Genomic DNA, 24,728 nt, shown 5'->3' on the forward strand with positions numbered 1-24,728 from the left:
CTTGATATATATATCATGTGCTTGATATTTTGTTTCTAGATGAAAACTATTGTAACATATGAAGGGAATGATATTTTGTATTGTATTTTATAGATAGAATTATTGCAAGTATAGGACAAATAAGGGGTTGTACAACATGCATTTGACAAATTTTATGTTGTGTTGATTGTTTTCTATTACATAAAATGACCCCGCGCATTGCGCGTGTTAAATGCTAGTTATTGTAAACGTGTGTGTGTGTATATATATATGTTGATCTTACCACTCCAAGCTTGTCCTTAATAAATTTGATATGATCGAGAGAGAATGTCATGTATAGTTGATATTGTAATTGGTCGAAACTCCACTCCTTTTCCCCAGACCTTATCTGAGTTCGATCAGCTTCAATCAAATTGCTCTTTAACATGCACCATCCAAAATCATATATAGTAGTATTAAAGATTGAGGAAAAGAGTTGGGACACCCCTCTGCTTAATCTATCACTTTTTGACTCTGAGCGTTGGCTAGAAGGAAATGTTAAGGGAAGCGAAGGATTATCAGCTCTTTGCAGACTAGAAAGAAGTGCACCCATGAGAGAGTAACCATCGCCAAGAGCATGGTGAAGATTGAATATGATAGTACCAGCTGCATTGCTTGTTGGATATTTAATGATGTGAATGTCCCATAGTGGTTTGTTTTGTGGAAACTGGTTCATCGCTATCTCTGAAATGCAGTCATCAAAATAATTGTCATATGAATCAGGTGACAATCCAATAGGGAAAATGGGAACGTTAATGTGGTCTTCAAGCTTCACTTCTACTCTTTGCCATTGTTTCTCACCTTTTTTACCTGTAACCTGTTTTCAATTCTCACTACTAATTAGTGTCATTTTCGAAATAGGCTAAAATAACTTCTTCTTTTTACTTAAACACTATTGAAATTAAAGAACATAGTATTCTGGAAGAAAGGTAATTAATTAGAAAATAATGATTTAAAACAACTTCGAAAATATGCTATAGGCTTAATACTTTCTCATAGCTAGTTAACCATATATTGCTTTTGCACGCGTATAACAACTTCATCTAATTAAACTGAGAAATTAAGAAATTTATAAGTGTAATATAAAAGGAGAGAGAGAGAGAGAGAGAGAGAGAGAGAGAGAGAGAGATGAGCACCATAATGGAGGAGAAACGAGGATTGATGGGGAGGAATACATCTTTGAGAAATGACATTATGGAGGGCAGGTTGTTGATTGGAATCTTAAATTCCGTAACAGCAATAATGGATACTGATAGCACAGAGCTAGCTGTTGAAGTACTGTGCAGTGGGACTTACTGGCTCCAATCCTTCCTCGAACTCCATTATTTATAATGCGATCACTCAACACAAAAGAAAACTATTTTGCTTCACAAGTTCCTTTTCTTCTTTTATGAGTTTTTAGCTTCACAAGTTGTTGCATATATTCCCCCTGCTTCAGAAAACACAACCAAAAAAAGAAAAGAAAAAAGTATTAAACTGTTAATGACATTAAACCGTACAAAGATGATGTGAAAGTCGCAAACATTATTGACATACATAGGTACAAAGATGGGCCCTTATGACCATCAAAGATTTCGGCCATCGTAATTTGCCTAGTACATAATAAAAAATTTTAAATTATGTGAAAAATTACAACTTTTGTCACAACTATCACGTACCAAATAATAAGTGATGGAGAAAAAGTGGTGATCAGCACTATTTAGATGAAAGAATTGGTGAAACAGACATTTCTATGAAAATTATGTAAAAGTGACAAGCAGTCGATTATAATTTGTCACATAAGATAATTGTAGCAAAAACTGTAACTTTTTATGTGGTACTAAAATTTCTTGACCTAATTTGCATTATTGTCCACATTGAAAGGTTAGACAGGGCAGAGAGGGATAATGCATGCGTGGTGGAAATGAGAACAATTACATTTAAAAAGTCCTTTTTGTTTTTATTTTTTGCTAATAAGAAGAAACAATTACATTTTAAATAAAAAAAAGTATTCTCTTTTTTTAAGAAAACAATACAATTGATATACAAGGACAAATAAAGATATCAAATAAATAGCAAAGCAATAACAACTTTGTTTTATTAAGAAGCTCGGTTTATTGGCAAAAAAAAAAAAATAAATAAATAAAGCAAAGCAATAAAAATTACAGGACATGCACTTATATAGCTGTAAACAGACAGTAATTAAAATCCCAAACATCAATGAGCAAATAGTAAAAATTCGTACTGAAAATTATTGAAGAGGAAGTGTAGGTTGGATCAACATCAACCAACTTGAGCGAGGGAGCTATTCCTAACAGAGGAGTGTGTAAGAGTTCTCTGATGCTTTGCATCTAAGAAAAAAAAATTCACATGCATATACCACAGTATGTAGAATAGCCCCTTGCCGTTTCTTCATGCTCTATATGGATTCCTTTCTTCTTCCTTAATCCTTTATGTTACCCAAAAGCTTGGAATGACTTCTAATCTAAGAATGGAATGACTTAGATTACAAGTCATCTCTAGTGGGCTAAGCAACAAGATGAACCCAAAAGGATTAAAGGAGTTATCAATACCTGGTAAAGTTATACGTGTACCTTATTATGGGTCTGGTTGAAATACTGTTCTTAAAAATAAAAATAACAAATCTCAACTTAAACAATTCCAAATTTAGGACTTTAGATTACACCAAATTATAAAAAGACCCTTAAAGTTTGGATCAATTACAAATAGACTCTCTAAGTTATGAGGCTTGTATTATTGACTCATAATACTGTTTGACTACATTGACCACTCTGTCAAATTTCCATCCATTATGAGTAACAGAAGGGTTTCATGTGGACTGCACATGACCACTATACAATAAAAAATTTATTTTTATTAAATCTTACTAAAAAATTGTTTTATATGTTTTGTCAGTTCCTCTATCCTTAGAATTTCTAATGCCCTCACTCTCTCAAAATAATTTAATCATTAAAGGCATGTTTGGATGGAGGGGAGAAGGAGGGAGAGTAGAGTAGAGTTGGCTAAAAATAAGCTAATTTTGTACTAAATTTACTCTACTCTCCCTTCTTCTCCCTCTCCCTAAATCCAAATGGACCATCAGGGCATTGGATCTCTTACTCCTTCTCTAACCGAGCATAGTTATTCAATTCATTTATTTGATTACAAGCATCTACATCCATAATGAAGACATTACCTAAATGTAGAACAAATATAAATCTAACATATTCAAGTCTCTAGGAGGGAGTTTCACACACATATACACTTACATTAGGCTAGAATAGAAATTCTATCTTGTATAATATATATATATATATATATATATATATATATATATATATGGATATATTACACCAAATAATAAATCAAAGAGAAATAGACTTGGCATCATGATAATAAATATTAAACCCAATAATGCAGGATGCATTAAAACTAAAAATATAAAACCCATCTACCTACACACAGTTTTACATGGAGAATGAAAGAAAAGATGAACAATCATATATAAATTGTACTGACTTATTTATCGATAGAAAATCAATATTATGAATGAACAATTCAATTTGTTGATTAAAAAAAAAACATCTTTCTTTAAATAGGAATTTCATCATCAGCAGCTTTGAGAATTTTCTCGAAGGCATTTACCACGCATGACTTGAATCTTTGGGGATCCATAAATCCTTTCTCAATTACAGCGCTAATCCTTAGGTTTCCCATATAACTTACCATTGTTATAGTAAGGTTCTGCAAATCCATTTAAAAAAAAAAAAAAAACATGTTACAGTGGGTCATAAAATATGATGAATCTAATTGAAAGCAAGGTGTTCTATAATTATTCGTAAAGGTGATTGAATTTGAGGAATTTTTTCACATTAAATCATAAATCATGCTTGTTAATTTGTTCTATACTTTCCGCTGTAAAGACCCAAAAAAAAAAAGAAGTGAACACCAAAGATCTGAGAATAAGTGTAACCAAATCATTATGTGATTGCTTTTAATAAGTAGAAAGTTACAAATATCATTATGTGACTTCAAAAAACATAATCATTTTTATAACTTGAAAAAAAAAAACCCCAATGAAAGAAAAGCACATGCCCTCTCTGTTTTATGAGGCAAATATGTCACATCTATACTTCGATATTTAAGAGATGGATTATAAAATTATAAAAAAAATTAAAAAAAAAAAAGCTACAAGAAGGTGGAATTTGGAATTTTATTTTTATCGAAAATCTTTATAAAAGATAATTTATTTGATTAGGCAAACTAGGTGGTATATACAATAGATGAGTGCTATTTTCATAATATTTTTACAAAAAATTATAGGTGGTAAGCTGTTATTAGTTCTAATTTCAATCTACAACTTAAATTATTTTTTTTCCCACTCATAACAACCAATAGAAACTCACCACCTAAAATTTATAGTAAAAATATAGTGAAAATGTTATAGAAATAGCATTTCTCTATATAATAACAATTTTACATTTTACATTTTTACCTGAGGTCCACCTATAAGCATGAAGTATAGACCTTTAATCGGATGATTATCCAAAGACACCTGTTCCACTGGCCTGATCACATTCGAAATTGACAAACTAGAGTTCCTTAGTGTCCCATGGACGAATCTAGCGACTACCTACAATAGTACAAAAATGCCGAAAAGATCTTATAGAGTACGTATTCAAAAATAAATTCAACTACTTTAGAATCATGTATATGCAAATGTAAGATTAAAAAAAAACTTTCTCACACCGCCCCCACCCCCCTCCCCCACACACACATATATATAATAAATAACGGTTCTTTATAGTATTATGTAAAAAGTTGATTAATTTGAATTATTTTTAACTAGAAAAACAAATGATTTTGGAAAGCATAATTTTTCAAATTCTCTCTTTTTCTAATTTTAGATATGTGATTGAGTTTCTTAAAGTTTATTTATATTGAACTTATTGTATTCTGTACTAAATAATTAACTTACTTAACATAAAAATTAAAAAGTTTAGATGAAACACATGACACAAATTGAAATTCTAATTGAAATTCTAATTGGATTTTCTCTTAATTTTGGCTATATGTATATAAGATTTTTTTTTTTCCAATATTTTTTTAAGACAAAATTGTATAACATTAAAATAAAATTACACTTTACCAATATAAACTATACCCCTATTTACATTTATGACTCTAAACTTTCAAAATGCATGATAACCATCCTAAATGGTTAAATTTGACCCTATCATCTATTGGACTATTAAATTAGACCAAAAAATATGTCAGGTGTGACTCACGTGAACTCTGTATACATGGCACCACATAAACATACCAATTTTCCCCTCTTTAATCATTTAAAATAAAATTATTTAACAAATTTAACTCTTATTTTGCCACGTAACTTTTGTTTTAAAGGGATTAAAGAGGTCAGTTTGATTTGTTCACGTGGTGCCACGTATGCAAGAGTTACATGAGTTGCATGTGACATATTTATCAATCCAAGCTAATAGCCTAATTAATTAACAATAAAGTGCAAAGTGAAACACAAGTTATAGTTTAAGATATAGTCATATATTTTGAAAGTTCATGGTGATAAATTGTAATTACTCTAATATTGATTAATATTAGGCGGCTTTGCAATGTGAAGAAATTGCTTCAAAAAAATTAAATAACTTTTGGATATCAAAATAGAGGCACCAATCCAAGATTATGTGACTTGCTTATAAGGTATATACTATATACCGAATACAATCCCCTTTCACCCCTCCCACCCTTTTTCTACCCATTTTTATTCAAGAAAAGAAAAACTAATTGACATTTTTAGTAATGTGATAGAAAAGTATGACATTAATATCATATGTTATAAGCAGCAAGTATTAACTATTAACTATTAAACTAAATATGCCAAGAATTCTGTTGCTCAATATATATGTGTGTGTGTGTGTAGGGTTTTTTAATTAAAAAAAGAGAGAAAAGAAAAAAAAGAAAAAGAACCAACATAATTTATTTGAAAAATTATCAAATGATTGAAGGTAGAAATAGCAAAAAAGAAAGAGAGAAAAAAAAAAGAAAAAAAAAACCAACATAATTGTTTTGAAAATTATCAAATGATTGAAGGTAGAATAGTGAATTACCGGTGATGAATAAGATCATGAATATACCTCAGGACCTCTAAGTTTCTTCACAATCTCCAAAACCCTACCAGTGAGATAAACAGCCAATAAACTTTTCTTCTTCTTGATTATCTTGCTTGCTGCCAAAACAAAGTCAAGAGGGTTTGGAGATTTATGGTCCTTAAGCTCTGGCATTGGTACATGCAAGAAGGCGAATTGGTTCCCCCATTGCGCCTTTGAGTTAGGTTTAAGCATCTCCTCAATTGACTTGTAGCCACTCATTGTTCTAGTGTTGAGCTATACCAATGTTGTGGAATGTGATTTAGTTGATTCATTGCTAATCTCTTGCATGTAAAACCGGGTGCCGAGAAAATTATTCCAGTAATTACATCATTTACCATCTGCACTCGAGAAAATAAAATTTAGTTGAACAATGATTTTACTATAATTTTGAAAATTAATTGTGCATTTTCTATAGATTTTTATAACAAATTAATCTTCATACTTATTAAAAAATATAATAAAAATTAACAAAACTCATTGTACCACAAAAAACAATTACATTAAAAAACTAAGTCTATAAATATTTCAACAAACTATATGAAGATCAAGAATAATAAATTTGCACGATATATAAAAAGTGATATCCGCATAAGGTTTTTTTTTTTGAGTCAACTAAATTCATAAGGGAACAAAGTAATATCAAACTTTTGCGCATAATGATGCAAATGATCACAAGGTTGACACCAATCTGCGGACACCTAAGAAATAAAGTACAAAGACCTTGAAGGCTACCAAAAGTAAACTAGTGAAAGACAGTGTATATTTTGATTAGGCTTACTAGTAGTTATACTTATCATACCTTTCTTTCATAGTTTGCCTTCTATTTAATCTCTTCGTGTGAAAGATTTTCTCCTTGATTTACTTAGGATTTGAAACTTGAACATTGGCATGTTATTTGGCTTAATGGATGATATAGCATTATGATGATTTGATATGAGAATTTTGGCAATCATGATACCTATCAGTTGCCTCTAATTCCTAGACCTAACACAACATAAATTCACAATGCCCTAATTTGTCTATGATCTCATAGTTGGCCCATCATAATCCGCAATTTTTTTTTTTAATAACCCATGTGTGAGGTGGTAGGAAAATTTAAGAGTGTTCTAAAATTGTTGTGACGCTAGAAGGACTCTTAAATTTATATTAAATTTTTTATTTATAATGAGAGTCTTTTAAACGGTGTTGTAGCATTGCCAAACAGAATAATGCTTCACTTTTTAAGTTATACGTGGCAGAATTTTAGATGGACAGTTTTCCCATGTGGAAGCATGACCTTAATTGTAAGAAAAAGCTTATATTATTATATATAGTATATTAAATACTTTGTTAACAGATCGGGTCAAAATTGGGTACAAAGTTAGAAATAGATTTGACTAAAACAGTTTATTGTTCCTATTACCCATAGCTATCTATTCTTTGTGTGTGGGTGAAGATGGGTTAACATGTCTAATTTTCCCAATTAACCCTTATCTTGCTTCCGATTTAGAGGCGTTATTGTCAACATATTATCATGAAGGTGAAGATGGCATGGTGGCTAAGAGGGTAATTACTATTTTCAATATTTTGGATGCTAAAACTAGGGTTGTAGGAGAACTAAACCTAGGAATTTTGGATAAGTCTACTTTTGGGGCAATGCCACCTACGAACTTTCTCCCTTGCTCACATAATTTATTAGACATAGAAAAGTTGGACCCAACTCAAAGTTGAAATTTTTGACCTAAAGTAAAAACAAGTTGACTCGTGACCCGACCTTTTTTCATAGATTGGTTTGGGTCAACCCATTTCACCTATGGTTCGACCCATTTTTAAAACAAATTTATTATTATTATTTTTAATATCATGTGACCTTAAACATCTAGCATTTAAAACCATTGGTTGTTGAATACACATGCATGGTAGAGCAAAAAGGGGTGCTTATTAGCTGATAATGTTTAATGCTACTGAAAGTGTGTGTGTGCATATAATATATGTTATTTGTAGACTATAAATAGTGATATAAGGCAAGGTACATATCTGAAATAAGAGGATTAGTGATGCTATCTTGATTGATAAATTTGGTACATGTGAAAAAAGGAAAATTAATAAATACTCTAGGAGTACCATAAACGTGTACTCTCCCCTCTCACATTAATTGTGAGTCCCACCATAAATTTAATTAGTGTGATTTACAATTATATGAGAAGGGGAGTACGCATTTATCGTACTCTTAGAATACTTAATAATTACACGTGAAAGAAGCAGAAAGGTAATGAATTTTTTTTTTCCCGATTTTGTAATATCTAACTCATAACATGTGCAATCTTCCAAATGAGACATCATTTATTAGTAATGAGACATGCATCATGAAATAAGAGGATTAGTGATGCGATCTTAATTGATAAATTTGGTGCATATTAAAGAAGCAAAAAGGTAATGAAGAATTTCTCCAATTTTGTAATATCTAACTCATAACATGTGCGATCTTCCAAATGAGACATCATTTATTAGTAATGAGAGATGCATCATGAAATTAATTTTTTATTTTAATTTTTATGGTGATGACATCATGATATCATTAGTGAATGGCGAACTTCCAATTGTTTAAATTCAAGAATCATTTTATTTTTTAAATGTTTTTTTTAAGTATTTTATTATTTTTGTTCATTTTTTTATTTTTTTTCTATGAAAAAATAAGGGCCAACCCAACCTGCTTACAACCCATTAAGGATAACATGTTTTGACCTGAATCTAATTAACCTGACTCATTTGCTTTGACTATAATTTATTAGGGTGGACAACAAGGGGATTTTATTTAATGAAAGAGTACTATTGTTTTTGGACCAACAAAGGAGAATAAGCTAGGGGGCCGAAATAATCTCTCTCTAAACCTTGGGCCACAGAGAGTGGAAGACTAGAGATGGGTACTGATCCAGTCAAATTAAAAAACAGACCAATGGGTCACAAGATGGGCAGGAACATCAAATTCTTTAATAAAACGAAAAAAAGAAGTTATCAAAAGTATTAAAAGAATTTAAGGTGAGTTCAATATTAGCAATTTAAGCTTTATAGTATGTTAAGATTTGGTAATTCTTGAATAAGTTTGAATTTTTTATGAGCTATTTAGTTAATTTTTTTCTTTCAAATCTTTATACGCAAAAATAAGAATTACGATTGAAAAATTTCCCTATTCATTAATATTCATACAAATGCTTAATTATTAAGTTATATGTAAACCACTATGCACGCTTATCATGATAATCACTCTACAAGTACAAAGTTCCTTTGGGGTGGAGGGGCAAAGACCAAGGTTTATGTCTTATATGTAATTTATCACATATTATGTAATAAATCGCATATGTGATTTTTTCCCTTAAAATATTCATATATGTGATTTGTTTTTAACTAAAGGAATAATATAAAAGCTGTAGGTTTAGTCACATATGTAATAAATCTCATATGTGGTTTTTTTTTCCTTAAAATAATCATATATGTGGTTTATTTTTAACTAAAGGAACAAAATAAAAAATGCAAGTTTATCCATATTATTATTATGCTGACAAATTTAAATAAACATTTCTTTTATATATATACTAGTCTCATCACACACGCGTGAGTTTTTTTTTTTTTTTTGGTTTAGTGTCATAATTTTCCATGTATAACCGAATTTTCTATAATACTTTTCATATAGTTCACACATCACAAAACGTCATAGAGTTACCAATTCACAATATATGTAGTTGATAAAGTACGATACATAATATAATTCAATTGCGAATGTAGTATATAAATTTTGTTTATAGGCTTACCAAATTTGAGAAAAACATTTGACCATTGAGAAGAGTTCAGTATATTAAATAGAGAGTGCAGAACAAGATAGTGTCAATTAGAAATAGGATGAAAGAATAAAGAAGAAACTGAAGAAATATTGCGATTTTTCAGTTAAAGGGATTTAAAGTTATTAGAATTTTTCCTTATGCATTCAACTATGTTGAGAAAGGGAAGACAGGAACAAATGAAATAGGAAGTTTTTTTAGGAAGTTGCAATTGGTTTCTTGGTGGGTTTTTTTTTTTTTTTTTTTTTTTTTTTTTTGAAGTGATGCGGGTAGTTTTCTTTTTATAGAATGTGAGATAGTTGTTATTTTTTATAGAAGCATAGGGTCTTTTTTTATAGGACATGGGGTAGGGTTTTTTTTTTTTTTTATTGATAGGAGTGTGAGGTATTTTTTTATTTTATATATATATATATATATTTTTTTTTTTATGTAACATGGGGTAGCTTTTTTTTTTAGGAATTTGGGGTACTTATCTAGTGGGGAGTTTTTACTTTGTAAGTTTTTAATTTTTAATTTTTGGTTTGGCTTATCTTCAGTACTTTTTTGACTGGACATATTATTTTGTTTTAAATATACAATGACAAGTAGTAGTGGGTTTTAATCTCTACCTTTTATTTAGTTAGTAGATGATATGACAATCTCTTATTAAGACAAAAAGAGATTCTTTTTTAAAAAGTACTGGAGGTAAACCAAACCCTTTTATTTTTGTCTATTTACAATTTTAATCTCATTTCTTATGTTTTAGGAATAATGATAAATTAATTAAATTAAGAATATTTTTGGAAATAAAAAAAAGGTAATACCCAACTTTCCAAATCCTTTTAATATATTGAGATATACACACGTCACTAGTAAAAAGAGAAATCTTTTTTTAATTATTTAAATATTAAATAAAATTTCAGATGAAAAGTATAGAATACATTCAACAAACATATCAATGATGATTGGATAATGCTAGATATACAAATTTTTTTACAAAATGCTGATGTGATGAGTAATTATTAGTAATTGAAAAAGTGATATTAATGGTAAGCCTAGATGAAAATTAATAAAAAGTTAGCTACATTAATAATTTGTAAAAATGTTGTAAAATAGTTTGTAGCTGTAACATTATTCATAATGTTTTAGCAAAAATGCTTTCATCCTATGATCACATTTAATAGGCATATTAGGTCATAAGTTACCAGAAAAACGATATGAAATTGAAATCATTAGCTAATTTGTAATAAAATATGCTGATCATACCACTCCAAGCTTGGCCTTAATGTGTTTGATACAATCCATAGAGAATATCATGTTTGATACCATGATTGGCTGATATTCGACTCCTTCAGCCCCAGACCTAATCGGTGTTCGATCATCTTTGACCAATGCACTCTTTAACATGCTCCAACCAAAATCAGATAGAGAGTTAAAGATGAAGGAAAAAAATTGAGACACTCTTCCACTAACACTTTCTCTGCCACTTTCTGGCTCTGAGCGTTGGTGAGAAGGAAATGTTAGGGGAAGAGAAGGATTATCAGCCCTTTGAAGAACAGAAAGAAGTGCACCCATGAGAGAGTAGCCATCACCAAGCGCATGGTGAAGCTTGAATATGATAGTACCAGCTGCATTGCTTGTTGGATATTTAACCATGTGAATTTCCCATAGTGGTTTGTTTTGTGGAAAATGCTCCATTGCAATGTTTGATATATAATCTTCAAGATATTCATCATATGATGTGGGTAACAAGCCAGTAGGGAAAATAGGAAAATTAACGTGCTCGTCAAGCTTCACCTCAACCCTTTTCCATTGTTTCTCACCTTTTCTATCCTTAACCTGTTCACAAATTCTTACTACTTAGCTCCAGTTTTAAAGGGATTAATGTAAGAGCCTTAAAAAGCAGCATCTGAATACCCATTTAATCTTCCATGCATTTATGTTTGTGTATTTCATAAAAGAGGAAAAAGAAGACAGAATCATGTTATTTTCCAAGAAAAACAATATTGAGAAAAGTAGATAACATCACCATGATGGAGGAGAAGCGTGTATTGATGGGCAGGAACACATCATTGAGCAATGATATGGTACGCGCTTCGTTGATTTCAATTGGTACCTCACTTTGCATGACAAAAATAATAGATACTGACAGCACAGAGTTGTTGAAGTATTGTGCATTAGGACTCGCAGGCTCTAATCCTTCCTTTAGCTCCATTTTAATTTGACAACAGTTTAGTCGCAGATTTGTGGCGTTAAAAGATTAGCTAGAATGTTATATTTATATTAGAAATTTAGGGCACTGACGATAAGTTCCTACAGAAAATAATTTGAAAAAGTGTTTGGCTAAATTACAATTTAATCCTTATATTTCAGTACGTAGTTATTTGAAATTAGAAAAATTCTTATTTTATATTGTGTAAACTTATAGGATAGACCTACCATTTTTTTTTACACTGCTCACAATTTCCCACTTAAACATCTATAATTAATATAAGTTGTGATTTTTTTTATGTAATCCTAAAATTTTTAAGAAATATAAGAAAGAGCAGAAGAAATTTATATTGAAGTTTCATCCAACCACCGGATAGGGTTATTGGTTATAATATTATTGAGGTGGTTCTCTTCTTCCTATTATTAGACCCTATTCCCTCCTTGTTGCTAAAAGAAGCTGATTGATAGAAATTGTCAGTACTCTGAAGACCACATCATTAATGTTCAGCTGTGCTCCATTCCAATAATGTTATGCCCTGCGCCAAAATTAATTTACTAAACATCCTAGTCACTTAAGAAAAAGAATAATGCTTGTGCCACATAAAGTGGCACAATTTGTGCCACAACTCGTACACGTGAACCCATCATTATCTCTTTACCACTCCCAACTTGCCACATGGACGAGTTATGGCACAAATTGTGTTATTTTATGTGGTACTAGCACAGTTCTAAGAAAAATAGAAACAAGTACTTGCTCGCAGTTCGCCTACAGCAAACCATTGCAATTCTAAATTCTGATTGAAAAAACGTGTCTTCACCCGCGATATTCCTTAATCGTTTTTTGATCAAGGCCTTTTGTTAACAATAGCAAAGTCATCAAGAATGAACAGCTCTAATTAATTTTTTAAGTAGGAATATCACAGTCATCCAAGAGGGAAAAGTAGTACTCAACATTAATTCTCAAAAGATTCACGAGAGAAAGCACTGGATCCACCGAAATTTCAATTTGGACAATAATAATGAAGATAATTGAGAAAAGAGAGAAATAGCTTTACAATTATAAAGGTGGTCTTATATAATGATTTAAGGAAAAGTGCTAATCAAATTTGTGTTTATAATCCAAAAGAACTAGTCAAATTGCAATTAAGATTCCTTGTATTCATTTATAAATCCAAGATCCACCTAATAAATATTACCTATATAGAACACAGAATATTCCCACACAACAAACTCAAATAATCCAATCCTTACAATTTAAGATATCACATCTCAAATGTAATTATTGTTTGCCAAGATTACTATAGCTCAACTAGCGCTTCCTAGTGTTTTGCATGAATATGTAAATGGTTCAAATCTTTCCACCCTAACTATTGAATTAAAAAAAAAAAAAAGTCTTTGTTTTTATATAAAAAATAAATTTTATTTATTTGAGAATTATTTAAAAATAAAACTAAGTACATATCAAAGCTACAATACAATGTCTAACTGTTTTAGAAAAATAAATTGTTTGTTTGTTTTTTTAAGAAAATTATTTTCCTTTGTTATTCACTTTTTTTTTTTCTCTTTTTCTTCGATATCATTATATATTAGTGGTAATTTTATCCAGCAATGTGTGCTTGGACATGACTTAAGGCATAGTTATGCCCAGGGGCGGAGCCAGGGGGGGTCAAGAGGGGGCACTTTGCCCCCTTGGCCCCACACAAAAAAAGTTTTAATATTTACTTAATTTGCCTAAATGAATTTGAGGTAAAAAGATAGTACTATTACAAATGAAAAGTTATAAAACTGTAGACAATACAACCAGCTGCTTGCATGAGATGATTGGGAGCATAGCTCACTTATACCATCTTAAAATATAAGCCCATTCTATATTAACATAACCCAATTCTATTATTAAAATTAAAAAAAACAAAAAAACAAACAAACAGTTACCTTGATGCATGTTTAACTTATAACCTTATATTGTTTGATTTTTCTACTCTCTTTCTTTGGTAACTTTTTAAATGCATTTCTTGTATTGCAAAATAAATAAATGGTTAATTAATATGATGGTTTTTCAAAAATAAGTATACACGTTAAGCTAAAATAAATAGACCTATAACATATAGCTTTACAAAAATAATAGAAATTTACCTAAGTTGAGCTTTATGTCTATCTAACAACTAAAAATCTTTCAATTCGTAAGTATATTTATAGCTTTTTTTATAATTAAAATTTTAAAAGGATTATTCATGTAAATGAATTCCTAAATAGATAAATATAATATAATGAATTTGTTATTTTATTGAAAATTTTCTTGCATTTAAATACGGCTTAGCATACACATGAGTGAATTGTGTTATTTTGTAAATTGATCTCAAATACTATATGTACATATTCGCTTGCACGTGTATAGATGTTCTTGTCAAATGTAATTTTTGCCCCCTCTCAAGTTAGATCTTGGCTCCGCCACTGGTTATGCCTAAGAAAATTAAAATTAAAATTTTTTTTACATAAGCATATAAGATAAAATATTATTCATAAAAATGTCCAAATGCTTTACATGATTATTATACTTGTTTGTTCATGAAGAAATGCAGATATTATGACATTATCTTCATCTTCAGCTCAGTAATTCAATTTCCATCTCAAAAAAACCTTCACTCACGTACGTAATATCTCAATAATTCTCGCTTTATCTTCTTCATAGTAATGATTTTCGTTTCTCAATATTCAATATGTGCATGCTAGGGAGGTCAGAGTTCATGGAAACAAACCAGAAATTCCAACAAGTTGGGATGAGGTGTGCTTATCTTTTTAAGACCATGGTAGAGACTTTCACGATTTGCTCATGACGTGTACACAATGTTTTCGTGGCATACCTACATTGGCGGTGTATTAAAGGAGATGATTTTGTCCACAAAAGTACGCACTCATGATGTTCACCTCTTACTTCCAACCCACATAACTTTGTCTTCTTATTTCTGGATCTTGAAATGCAGTCATAATTCACAAGAATTAAGTCCTACCTAATGCTATCTGAAAGGGAGGAAACAAATACCAAAAACAAAAACCTATAAAAAGTAAAAACAAAGAGGTGGGGTGCAACACAATTAACTGCAATGTAGAGTAACGCTGTTAGAGTTTGGGTAGGTTTGTATAGGCGGTTGGAAAAAGGGTGTTTTGATTTTAAAATGAGCATTTGTAAAAAAGCTATGAAGAATTTTTGTTGCAATACAGAATTTTAGATTTTAAAAATGTTCTTTTAAGCTCCTAAAATGCCTAATCAAACAAACTTATTTCTAATTTATTCAGTTAATGTATAACTTAAAAACATGATTTAGAATTATGATTTCAGTTATTTTGCGTAGTGTGTGCACACATTCACATCGTGCAATAAACATGCCCTCTTTAAAAACCAGTAAGCTAATAAAAATAAGCTCCCCCTCCCTTAGGAGCACTCACCCCTTCATCTTTCACGCAGGGATCGGTTACCCAATATAGCCAAAACCCAAAGCACTCTGTGGAAAGTGTTAGAAGTCAAGTTAAAATAGAAAGAAAAACAGCAGGAAGAAGAAGAAACAAAGTTGTCGCCTTTGCTTTACCCATCGAAAAAAGTATCATTTTGAATACGAAAAACTTTCCATTGACCAAGATTATCATTGCCTGTTAACAATATTCTTCTTTTCAGGAAACTCGGGCTTAATGTCCTTTGGTGGTCTTAACTTTTAGATTCTATGGACGCAAATGATCATTATTAAAAATATATAAAGCAGTCATGTAATGTTCACCATGTTACAACCAATCTCAAGGATTCTTAATCAAACCAAAAGTTAAGTGGAGAAGCATGCAAACGAATCTAGGTGTACATATGAATAAAAATAAAAGCATATACGCCAAAAAAAAAAGTTTCTAAAACCATGTAATGATGGATTTCATCCTATTATATGAGTCAAAATAAAGACATAGTAGGAAATTAACATCTTGTGACATAAGTTTCAAAGTGAGTATTATTACTTAAAAAGGAAACAACAAAATTAGTGGACCACGAATAAATTGGGTAGAGAATGACTGAATTTACAAATGAAAAATAGCACACATAAGAAACTTTTATCAAGACAGGGTCTTCATATCAGGATATTACAACAACTTCTTCCATGTTAACTATAAGGTATGGGCTCTAATCATATGTTGTTTACAATAACATCAACGTAAAATCATCTGGTATCAATGTTACATATCAATGTTTTAATGATTTTTTTTTTCATTTATATATATATATATATATCCAATCATATGTTGCAAGAACTTTATCATGTTTCACTTCAGCATGGAAAGAGAGCACCAGTCAACTTAGGTTTCATCAACAGACTCATCTGTGTAAGCTTTCTACTCTAGTGTACCTAATTGAACGTAAATGTTGGATTATTTTATTTTTTTGGGTTTGAAATCAAGATTTGATTTTTTTGGTTCAATTGAATGGCTTAAATTGATACAATTTAAAATTAGGCAAATTACAATAACTCATGTTCATAAATCATAACCCAAAAAAGTTCTAATAATAAGAAATTAACAACCAATAAAACAAGAATCGCACAGAAAAACAGTTTGAGAGTCAAGTTCTTGTTGGTGACATCCTATATATCAAACCAAACAGGAAAATAAACCACTTGTGAAAACAATTTTTATAGGAAAAATAATTAAAAAGGATAAGCATATATGTAAATCTGCCCCGTACATTGAGTACGAGATTTCATTGCTGATTGCTAGGTGGCTCTTCGTGTGAATCTGCTCCGTCCATTGAGATCTCATTGCTCAGTGGCCTTCACTCAAAGAAAAGGCGAAAAAAATTGTGTGCTTGGTGATAACACATAATTTAATGGGACTAGAACAAGTTTTTACGCAAGGATATTAGCTTGTAAAATTTGAAAACTCGTTTGATATCAGTTGCGATTTGTCCAACATTATATTAGATGCATATATAAGAACAATTCATTAACCTATTTCATTCAAGTGATCTCACTAGCCTTTTGTATGCATTCACTGACTCGTAAAGAAAGGGTGACTTGAATTTATTTGAGGAAAGGGTGACTTGAATTTGATGCTTGTAAAATCAGTAAGTTAGGACTGTCCACGAGGAAAATTAATCAAGTACTTTTGGTTATTTGCACTTGAAACAATAGTTTTAGACCAATATTATATTTTTCTTAAAAAAAAAAAGATCAATATTATCCAAACACTCAATGGATAGAAACAACAGTTTTTCATAGGTTTTACCAAATGCTTAATTGTGAATTTAAAATTCATCTTTTCTGATAGGCCAAGAATGTATCGACCCCTTATGATGAATTAATTGATTAATTAGCCAGGTTTATTAATTAATCAAATTAACATGCAAACGTGCGGTAACACAAACAAATCACCAATTAACTAAAGTATGCAGTGGAAAATAAATTGACACAGTGATTTCTTTACGAATGGGGAAAACATATATAGTAAAACCCCACCGGATGATTTTAAGGTCACCACTCCCGAGAATTCACTATTATCACAACAAACGGTTACAGGTAAAGGAATTCCAATACCTTATACCAACCTACAGTTGAACCCTTACCCCAATACCTAATTGGACTTGTTCTGTAGTGATAATCTCTTCTTTCAATGCACTGCTCCCAATACATAACTAATCAATTTGCACAGATCCCAGTACGCGACATCAATCACCAACTAGAAAAGGTTGTTGGCTGCAAAGTTCTTCAATTCATCACATGATGAAGATTAAGAATCTCCTTGGTCACAAAACCCTACGACACACAAACACAGCAGCTTCTTCACAAGAAATATGAACTAGGGCAAATTCTGTCTCCAGTCACAATTTGCATGAACAAACTTTGCTCAACACTTGTGCAACTTGTGTCACATTTGACGGCCCTTAAAATAATCATTTTATATTTCTAGGGTTGTGAGAAAAGAAAGCTCAAACATACAATCACGAATTGGATGAAAAACAAACCAAAAATTATGAGTTTCATAAACCTCGACAAGTTCCCTATCTGTCGAGCTGCTGTTGAGCCACGAGCTAGAACAACTCTTCAAGGCTCGCTAAATGCTAGCTGTCGAGTTTTAATGAAAAACACTTTTCACACTTGAATCTTGAACAAACTTGCATGGCTTTAAAACTTGAACTTGAAACAAGGTTTCTTAAAGTATCAAATACATCCTAGATCTACACAATTACAAGTAAAGTGCGCTTTGTCAAATGATTAGCCAATTACATAAAATAGTGGCATATGTTCCTAACATTGAATCACATATGTCCTAACAATTTCCTCATTTGGCAATCCGTGACAAAACCACAACAAACAAATAAACATATGAGAGAAATCATAAATCACTCAATTCATATTTACTTGTTAAGTACAATAAAATCTATCCTAACACAAACTCTTGAAAAATTTTGCAAGAAGAGAGTTCATGGCAAGGAAGACTTTAATAACCTGTATTTCTAAAACACTTAAACAAAACCCATCAAGGTATCTTTGTATGAAACAAAAATTAAAGATTGCATACAATATATATGAAGCATGTGCATAAAGAGAGAAAAGAAACAACACATGGAAAGATAGGTGAAAGAACAGTAATAACAACCTCACAATGTGTATATATCAACAAGTACAAGGTTTGTTATTACAATATGATCACAAGATCCAAGGTACATGAACAATGTATCTAAAAAAAAAGAGAAATAAAAGGATACATGAAATCCTCACTACATCCCTCAAAATCAACACTCCCCCTAACAAAAATCTCTTATACTAACTCTCCCCTTAAAATCCTAAAAATGACTACTCTCATATCCATCCAAAAGTACTACCCCTTTTTGTCGCGAGTGACAAAGGTGAGTATCAAGTAAACATCTCGTCAGCATTGGAAGAGCTAGTATCGCCATCCCCATCATAATCGTCGTCGTCGTCGTCGAAGTCATCATCGTCCTTGGATGCCTTGGGAGGAGGAGAGGGAGACTCTACAGCCACCAAGGCGAGCCTATCGTCGGGCAATACGGTCGACACGGGTGTTCACCTGACATAACTCATCACTGAAAGTGTCAAGGCGAGCATCCATGCGCTGAAATTGCGCCATGATTGCATCAAGAGTCACACCACCCGCAGAAGTAAAGGGAGCGGAGGTGGATGGAGCAGAAGGAGCTGGAGGAACAGTCGATCTGGACCGCCTCGAACGTAGCTGCGCCCCGCTTTGTTTAACGGTAGCGATGTCTATGGCACATATAACATGGAAGTGATCGGAAACAGGAAAGGGAACAGAAAAATGGCATAAAATCCTCGTGATAGCAAAAGGGAAGATAAGCTTATCACGAGTCGCCGTATCCTTATACATATCTATGATGGAAAGAATGAAATGAGAAGGGAAGTCTATAGTAAGATGCTCAATGAGGGATAACAAAAACCGAGCACGGGGCTCTATAATAGAGTTATAGTGAGAAAGAGGATACAAGACAAAAGTCATAACCATGTTAAGAAAACGCAGACCTTTAGCAAAGGTCGTACAAGAGGTGAACTGACGATCACCCTAGTCAGAAGGACACTCACAAAAAACTGATATAAGCTCGTCTTTAGACACAATATTAAGACGCTCACAACCAGGGTAGTCAGGATGCGCTACCCTAGGGATGTGGAGCACGTCGGATACCAGAACCGGAGTGACCACAATGCGCATACTTCAAACGCGAGTGGAAAACTAAGGTACTGAATAATCGAATTCATGCATGTTGAAGTAAAACTCTTGGATCGGCACAGATGGACATGTGATCGGGACGTCACACAGTGACTCCCAACCCCTATTGTGAATGACAGTGGGTAGGTCAGTGTCGGAGAAGTCCGACGGAATGACTTGGCATTCCGAATGAACGCCTCGTCTAGAAAAGTTCTTAAAGAAGTCCGATTTGGCCTTCTCATCACGGAACCGGACATGTGAGGGAGTAGGATCAGCAGATGTCGATGCCCTAGAATGTAGAGGGTTCCGGGACAGAACAAATTTACGTTTAGGTGCCATAGAAGTAGACTAACGCAAACAGAAGAGAGAGAGAGAGAGAGAGAGAGAAAGAGACAATCAAAAAAGTCCCAAGCAATTTAAATATATCCAAACATATTGAAAAGAAAGAACGTATGCATGGAAATGCATGAACATGTGACATGCAACAGGGAAAGCATCATGGGCTCAGCCCAATCCAATCCTATCAGCACACAATCAGATAACAAATATAACACACATCTAAATGCATGAAAATATAGTTATAATGCACATGAGATGCAATGTATGAAGTTGTTAAGATCAATTCTTCAAAACCCATCCCAAAAATTTGCAAAAACCTCCTTGATTTTGAAAAACTCCAAAATTTGCAATCACAACATGTATCATTCGATTCTCTTTCTCACTTTTTCCATTTTTTTTCTCTATCATCATTTCAGGCTCTCTCTCTCTCTCTCTCTCTCTCTCTCTCTCTCTCTCTCTCTCTCTCTCTCTCTCTCTCTATATATATATATATATATATATATATATATATATATATATATATATATAACTGAAACCTCTGAAACTCTCACAATTTTCCACATCATCACAATATTTAAATAAAATTTTCATTTTATTTAAATAAAATTATTTTTGTTTAGTCCAAACTTAATAAGGAGTAAAACTCTGTCTCTCTAACAAGTCCAACTTAAACTCAAACTCATCATTATCATTTTTTTAAACAAAATTATTTTTATTTAATCCAAACTTAATAAATAGTGAAACTCTGTTTCTCTAACAAGTCCAATTTAAATTCAATCAAACGTTGATAATTTATTTGACATTTAATGAAAAAAATTATCTAAAAATAATATCAATAACCAAAGTCCGAACTTAACAAGGAGTGAAATTTTATCTCTCTAATAGTTTTATTGACGTTGCCAATAAAATAATATTAAAAAATTTTGTTTGACATTTAATGAAAAAAATTTATCTAACAAGTGATTTACACACGTGAAAATGATTTAAACTGTGAGTATATGTACTCTGCGTCTCTACCTAATCTAATGAAGAAAAACAAGAATCTTTATTCTACTAGAACAAGGCATAATAATGGCCATGTATAATATGGGCTATAGTTCTAGACTGAGTCAATAGTGTTTTGAAAGAAACCCCACTTTATATTATATATATATAAAACCGAAATTTTTGACTTTTTATTGACCTCTCCAATGCTTGCCACATCATTATCATTTTTTTTAAAATAAAATTATTTTTTTAAAACAATATCAATAGCCAAAGTCCAAACTTAACAAGGAATGAAACTTTATCCTTCTAACAAATCCAACTTAAACTCAAACTCAAACGTTGATAATTTATCTTCAAATTTGCGAGGTTAATCATGAACACTATAAAAGCAGTGCAAACCCCAACTTTTTTTTTTTAAGCTTAGTAGAGGTATGAGCTCTTCTTTTGTTATTTTCTTCTCATCTACTTTGTTTAAGAAATATATATATATATATATATATATATATATATATATATATATATATATTATGGTTTTTCATGTATTTTTTAAAAAGTGATTTTCGTACTTGAACCACCAAACCATATGCTTGTGACTATATATGATTTTTTTCGTCGTTTGAAGTTTAGACTTGTTAAAATTTAAAACTTATTGCTTTATGGATTCATGTACTTTTTTTTTTCTTATATTTCTCTTTTGAATAGTCATATATATTGAATGTAACCCATCTTTCTCTTATATTACTTTATTGTTTAGTCATATATTTTGTTTTCGTTTAAAGTTTAGACCTGTTAAAATTGAAAACTTATTGCCTTTTGAGTTCGTGTACCTTTTTCTTTTTCTTATATTTCTCTTTTGAATAGTCATATATATTGAATGTAACCCACCTTTCTCTTATATTTCTCTATTGTTTAGTCATACATATTTTGTATTTTTTTTTCAATAATTTCTAAGCAGTAAATCATGTGATTCTTTAATATTTTTTGATTTTTTAGAAGTTTTAATATCTGAATTTTTGAATTATTTTTTTGCAGTATCTGAAACTGACAAATTTTTTGTAAGCCATTGCATGTTCAAGTAATGACTTTTTCATCAAATTGTAACACAAATTGAAGTCATACAATAACATATTATGTAATGGTATAATTTCTTAATTAATTTAGGATTTTATAAAATTATTTTAGTTAACCTCACGAATAAATAAATTTGCGTGCATAGCACGGATTAGCGACTAGTGAGTGTGAATTTGGTCTGGATGAAGTGTAAAACATGGTGATAGGCCAAGAATGTATTGACCCATTGTGATGAACTAACCAATTAATTAGCCAAGTTAATTAATTAATTTAATTAGCATGCAATACGCGTGATAGCACAAACAAATCACCAACTAAGTTAATATGCAGCGGAAAATAAATTGACATGGTGATTTGTTTACGAATGGGGAAAACCTACACCACAAAAATCACACTGGGTGGTTTTAAAGTCATCACTCCCGAGAATCCACTATTATCACAACAAGCGGTTACAAGTAAAGGAATCTCAGTACCTTATACCAACATATAGTTGAACCCTTACCCCAATATCCAATTGGACTTGTTCTATAGTGACAATCTTTCCTTTCAATGCACGGCTTCCAGTACGTAACTAACCAATTCGATGCGCGGATCCAAGTACGCGGCTTACACACTAAATTGAGAAGGATGTTGGCTGCAAAGTTCTTCAATTCATAATCAACACGATGAAGATCACGAATCTCCTTGGTTACAAAATCCTACGGTGTACAAACACAGCAGTTTCTTAAAGAGAAAGATGAATTAAGGCATATGTCTCCGGTTCAACATATGTCTCCGGTTCACAATATGCTTGTGAAAAACTTTTGCACTAAGGTGCATCAGCTGTGACGGCCCTTAAAACAATCCTTATATATATTTAAGGTTGTGAGAAAAGAAAGCCCAAACATCTATACACAAATTGGATGAAAATCATATCTAAAAAACTGATTTTCTTAAATCTCGATAAATACCCTATCTATTGAGCAGCTATCGAGCATCGAGCTTAAACAGTCTTTTAAATCTCGATTGATACAAGCTGTCGAGTTTTAAAAACCAGCATTTTTTCACTTGTTTCTTAGAAAAACTTGCATGGCTTTAACACTTGAACTTAAAACCTTGTTCCTTGGAGCATTAAACTCATCCTAAATCTACCCAATTATAAATAAAGTATATTTCGTCAAAGGATTAGCCAATTCTATATTGACATATATTTCTAATATAATTCACATATATCCTAACACATGGAATTGAGGACCTTAAATAAGAAACCTCCACTTCAGCATTTTTCTAATAACTTCTCTTATTCCCAAATTTTACACATCTCTCTCTCACGTGGTCAATGTCTTCTCTTTCTCAACTGACTCTTTCTTTCACTCTCATTTCTATTTCTTTTTCTTTGGATCTAATCTCACGCATAAATCTCTCTCTTTCTTTCAGTATATATTTTTTTCTCTTATCTTATTTCTCCCATCTCTTCCTCGATCATCTTTCTATTTTGGTTATGAAGTTCTTGTGGTCATGGGTCAGCAATTTTGTATGAGTTAATGGCAATTGGGTTAATTGGATTTTGGGTTTGGGTTTGGGTTTGGCTGACATGAGTATTTGGAGTTTGATGTGGTGGTTCATGGCAATTTTGTGGTGGAGATTAGGTCCTTGGCCGATGTGGTTGAATCGAGGCCATTGGGTTTTATTTTGGGATTCTTTGAGAAGAAGACGAGCATTTTCCTTTTGGTTTTCTTGGCTATTGGGTACCAAACAATGAACGGAGATGAGACTTTGTTTAGATTTTCATTGAAGTGTGGACTGTGGAAGTTGAATTTTTTTTACCCACAAATCAATAAATGTTAACACACACTGCCACTCCCTCAAAAATACCAAATTTTTTTTTTTTTAAATTAAACCCAAAATTTGCAGAAAAACAGGAACTCCAAGTCCAAGAAGTTGTTGAAGATTTGTAAATAGGAATTCCAAGTAACTGAGACTTAGAAAAACGACCAACATCAACAAGGAGAAGGATGGTTAAGCATTAGCGGGAAAAAAAAAAAATAGAATGGCTTTTGTTCACTTTCACACTAGCCATGCGAATCTCCCTAACCCATCCTAGAGAATTTTTATTTTTATTTTAAAATAATATTTAAACACGCTAAAATAAAAAGCAACAAAAATCCAGAGATAACGGAAAGTGGGTTTGATGAAGAATTATATATCAGACAATGTTTTGGTTGCCATTTGCTAAGGAGAAGAAAGTGGCAAACAACCAGAGGCGGAGGGAGGGGCTATGGGTTTGTGCTTTCAGGTGAGGCATTGAACACAATTACTTGGTTTCTCAGTGGTACTTCCAGATTATGACGGTTATTTCGGGTTTTGATTTCTGAAGATTTGGGGTTATTTCGGGTCAATTTAATATATATATATATATATATATATATATATATATATATATATATATTTGATATATTACACCAAATAATGA

The 24,728-nt window shown here is 31.6% G+C and overlaps 1 protein-coding gene and 1 pseudogene across 1 annotated transcript; both read right to left on the bottom strand.

The window, feature by feature from the left end:
• Positions 1 to 208: 208 nt before the first annotated feature.
• LOC142630374 (wax ester synthase/diacylglycerol acyltransferase 4-like) lies at positions 209 to 1,444 on the bottom strand. Its single transcript, XM_075804362.1, has 2 exons — positions 1,155 to 1,444; positions 209 to 835 (listed from the first exon to the last, which is right to left on the bottom strand). Exons 1-2 carry the CDS (start codon positions 1,209 to 1,211, stop codon positions 215 to 217), a joined length of 678 nt encoding a protein of 225 aa, XP_075660477.1. The 5' UTR covers positions 1,212 to 1,444; the 3' UTR covers positions 209 to 214.
• A 2,144-nt stretch (positions 1,445 to 3,588) lies between these two features.
• LOC142630471 (wax ester synthase/diacylglycerol acyltransferase 11-like) lies at positions 3,589 to 12,206 on the bottom strand (annotated as a pseudogene).
• Between the last annotated feature and the right edge of the window lie 12,522 nt (positions 12,207 to 24,728).

The sequence above is a fragment of the Castanea sativa genome, chromosome 4 (assembly GCF_040712315.1).
Source record: "Castanea sativa cultivar Marrone di Chiusa Pesio chromosome 4, ASM4071231v1".
In the NCBI taxonomy this organism is placed as follows: domain Eukaryota; kingdom Viridiplantae; phylum Streptophyta; class Magnoliopsida; order Fagales; family Fagaceae; genus Castanea; species Castanea sativa.

Bases quoted from the DNA above. Each gene is read 5' to 3' on its own strand.
- LOC142630374 (XM_075804362.1), bottom strand. From the start codon at position 1,211: ATGTCATTTCTCAAAGATGTATTCCTCCCCATCAATCCTCGTTTCTCC. The intron at 836-1,154 runs GTGCTCATCTCT...AATTGAAAACAG, and splicing joins CTCGTTTCTCCTCCATTATG to GTTACAGGTAAAAAAGGTGA.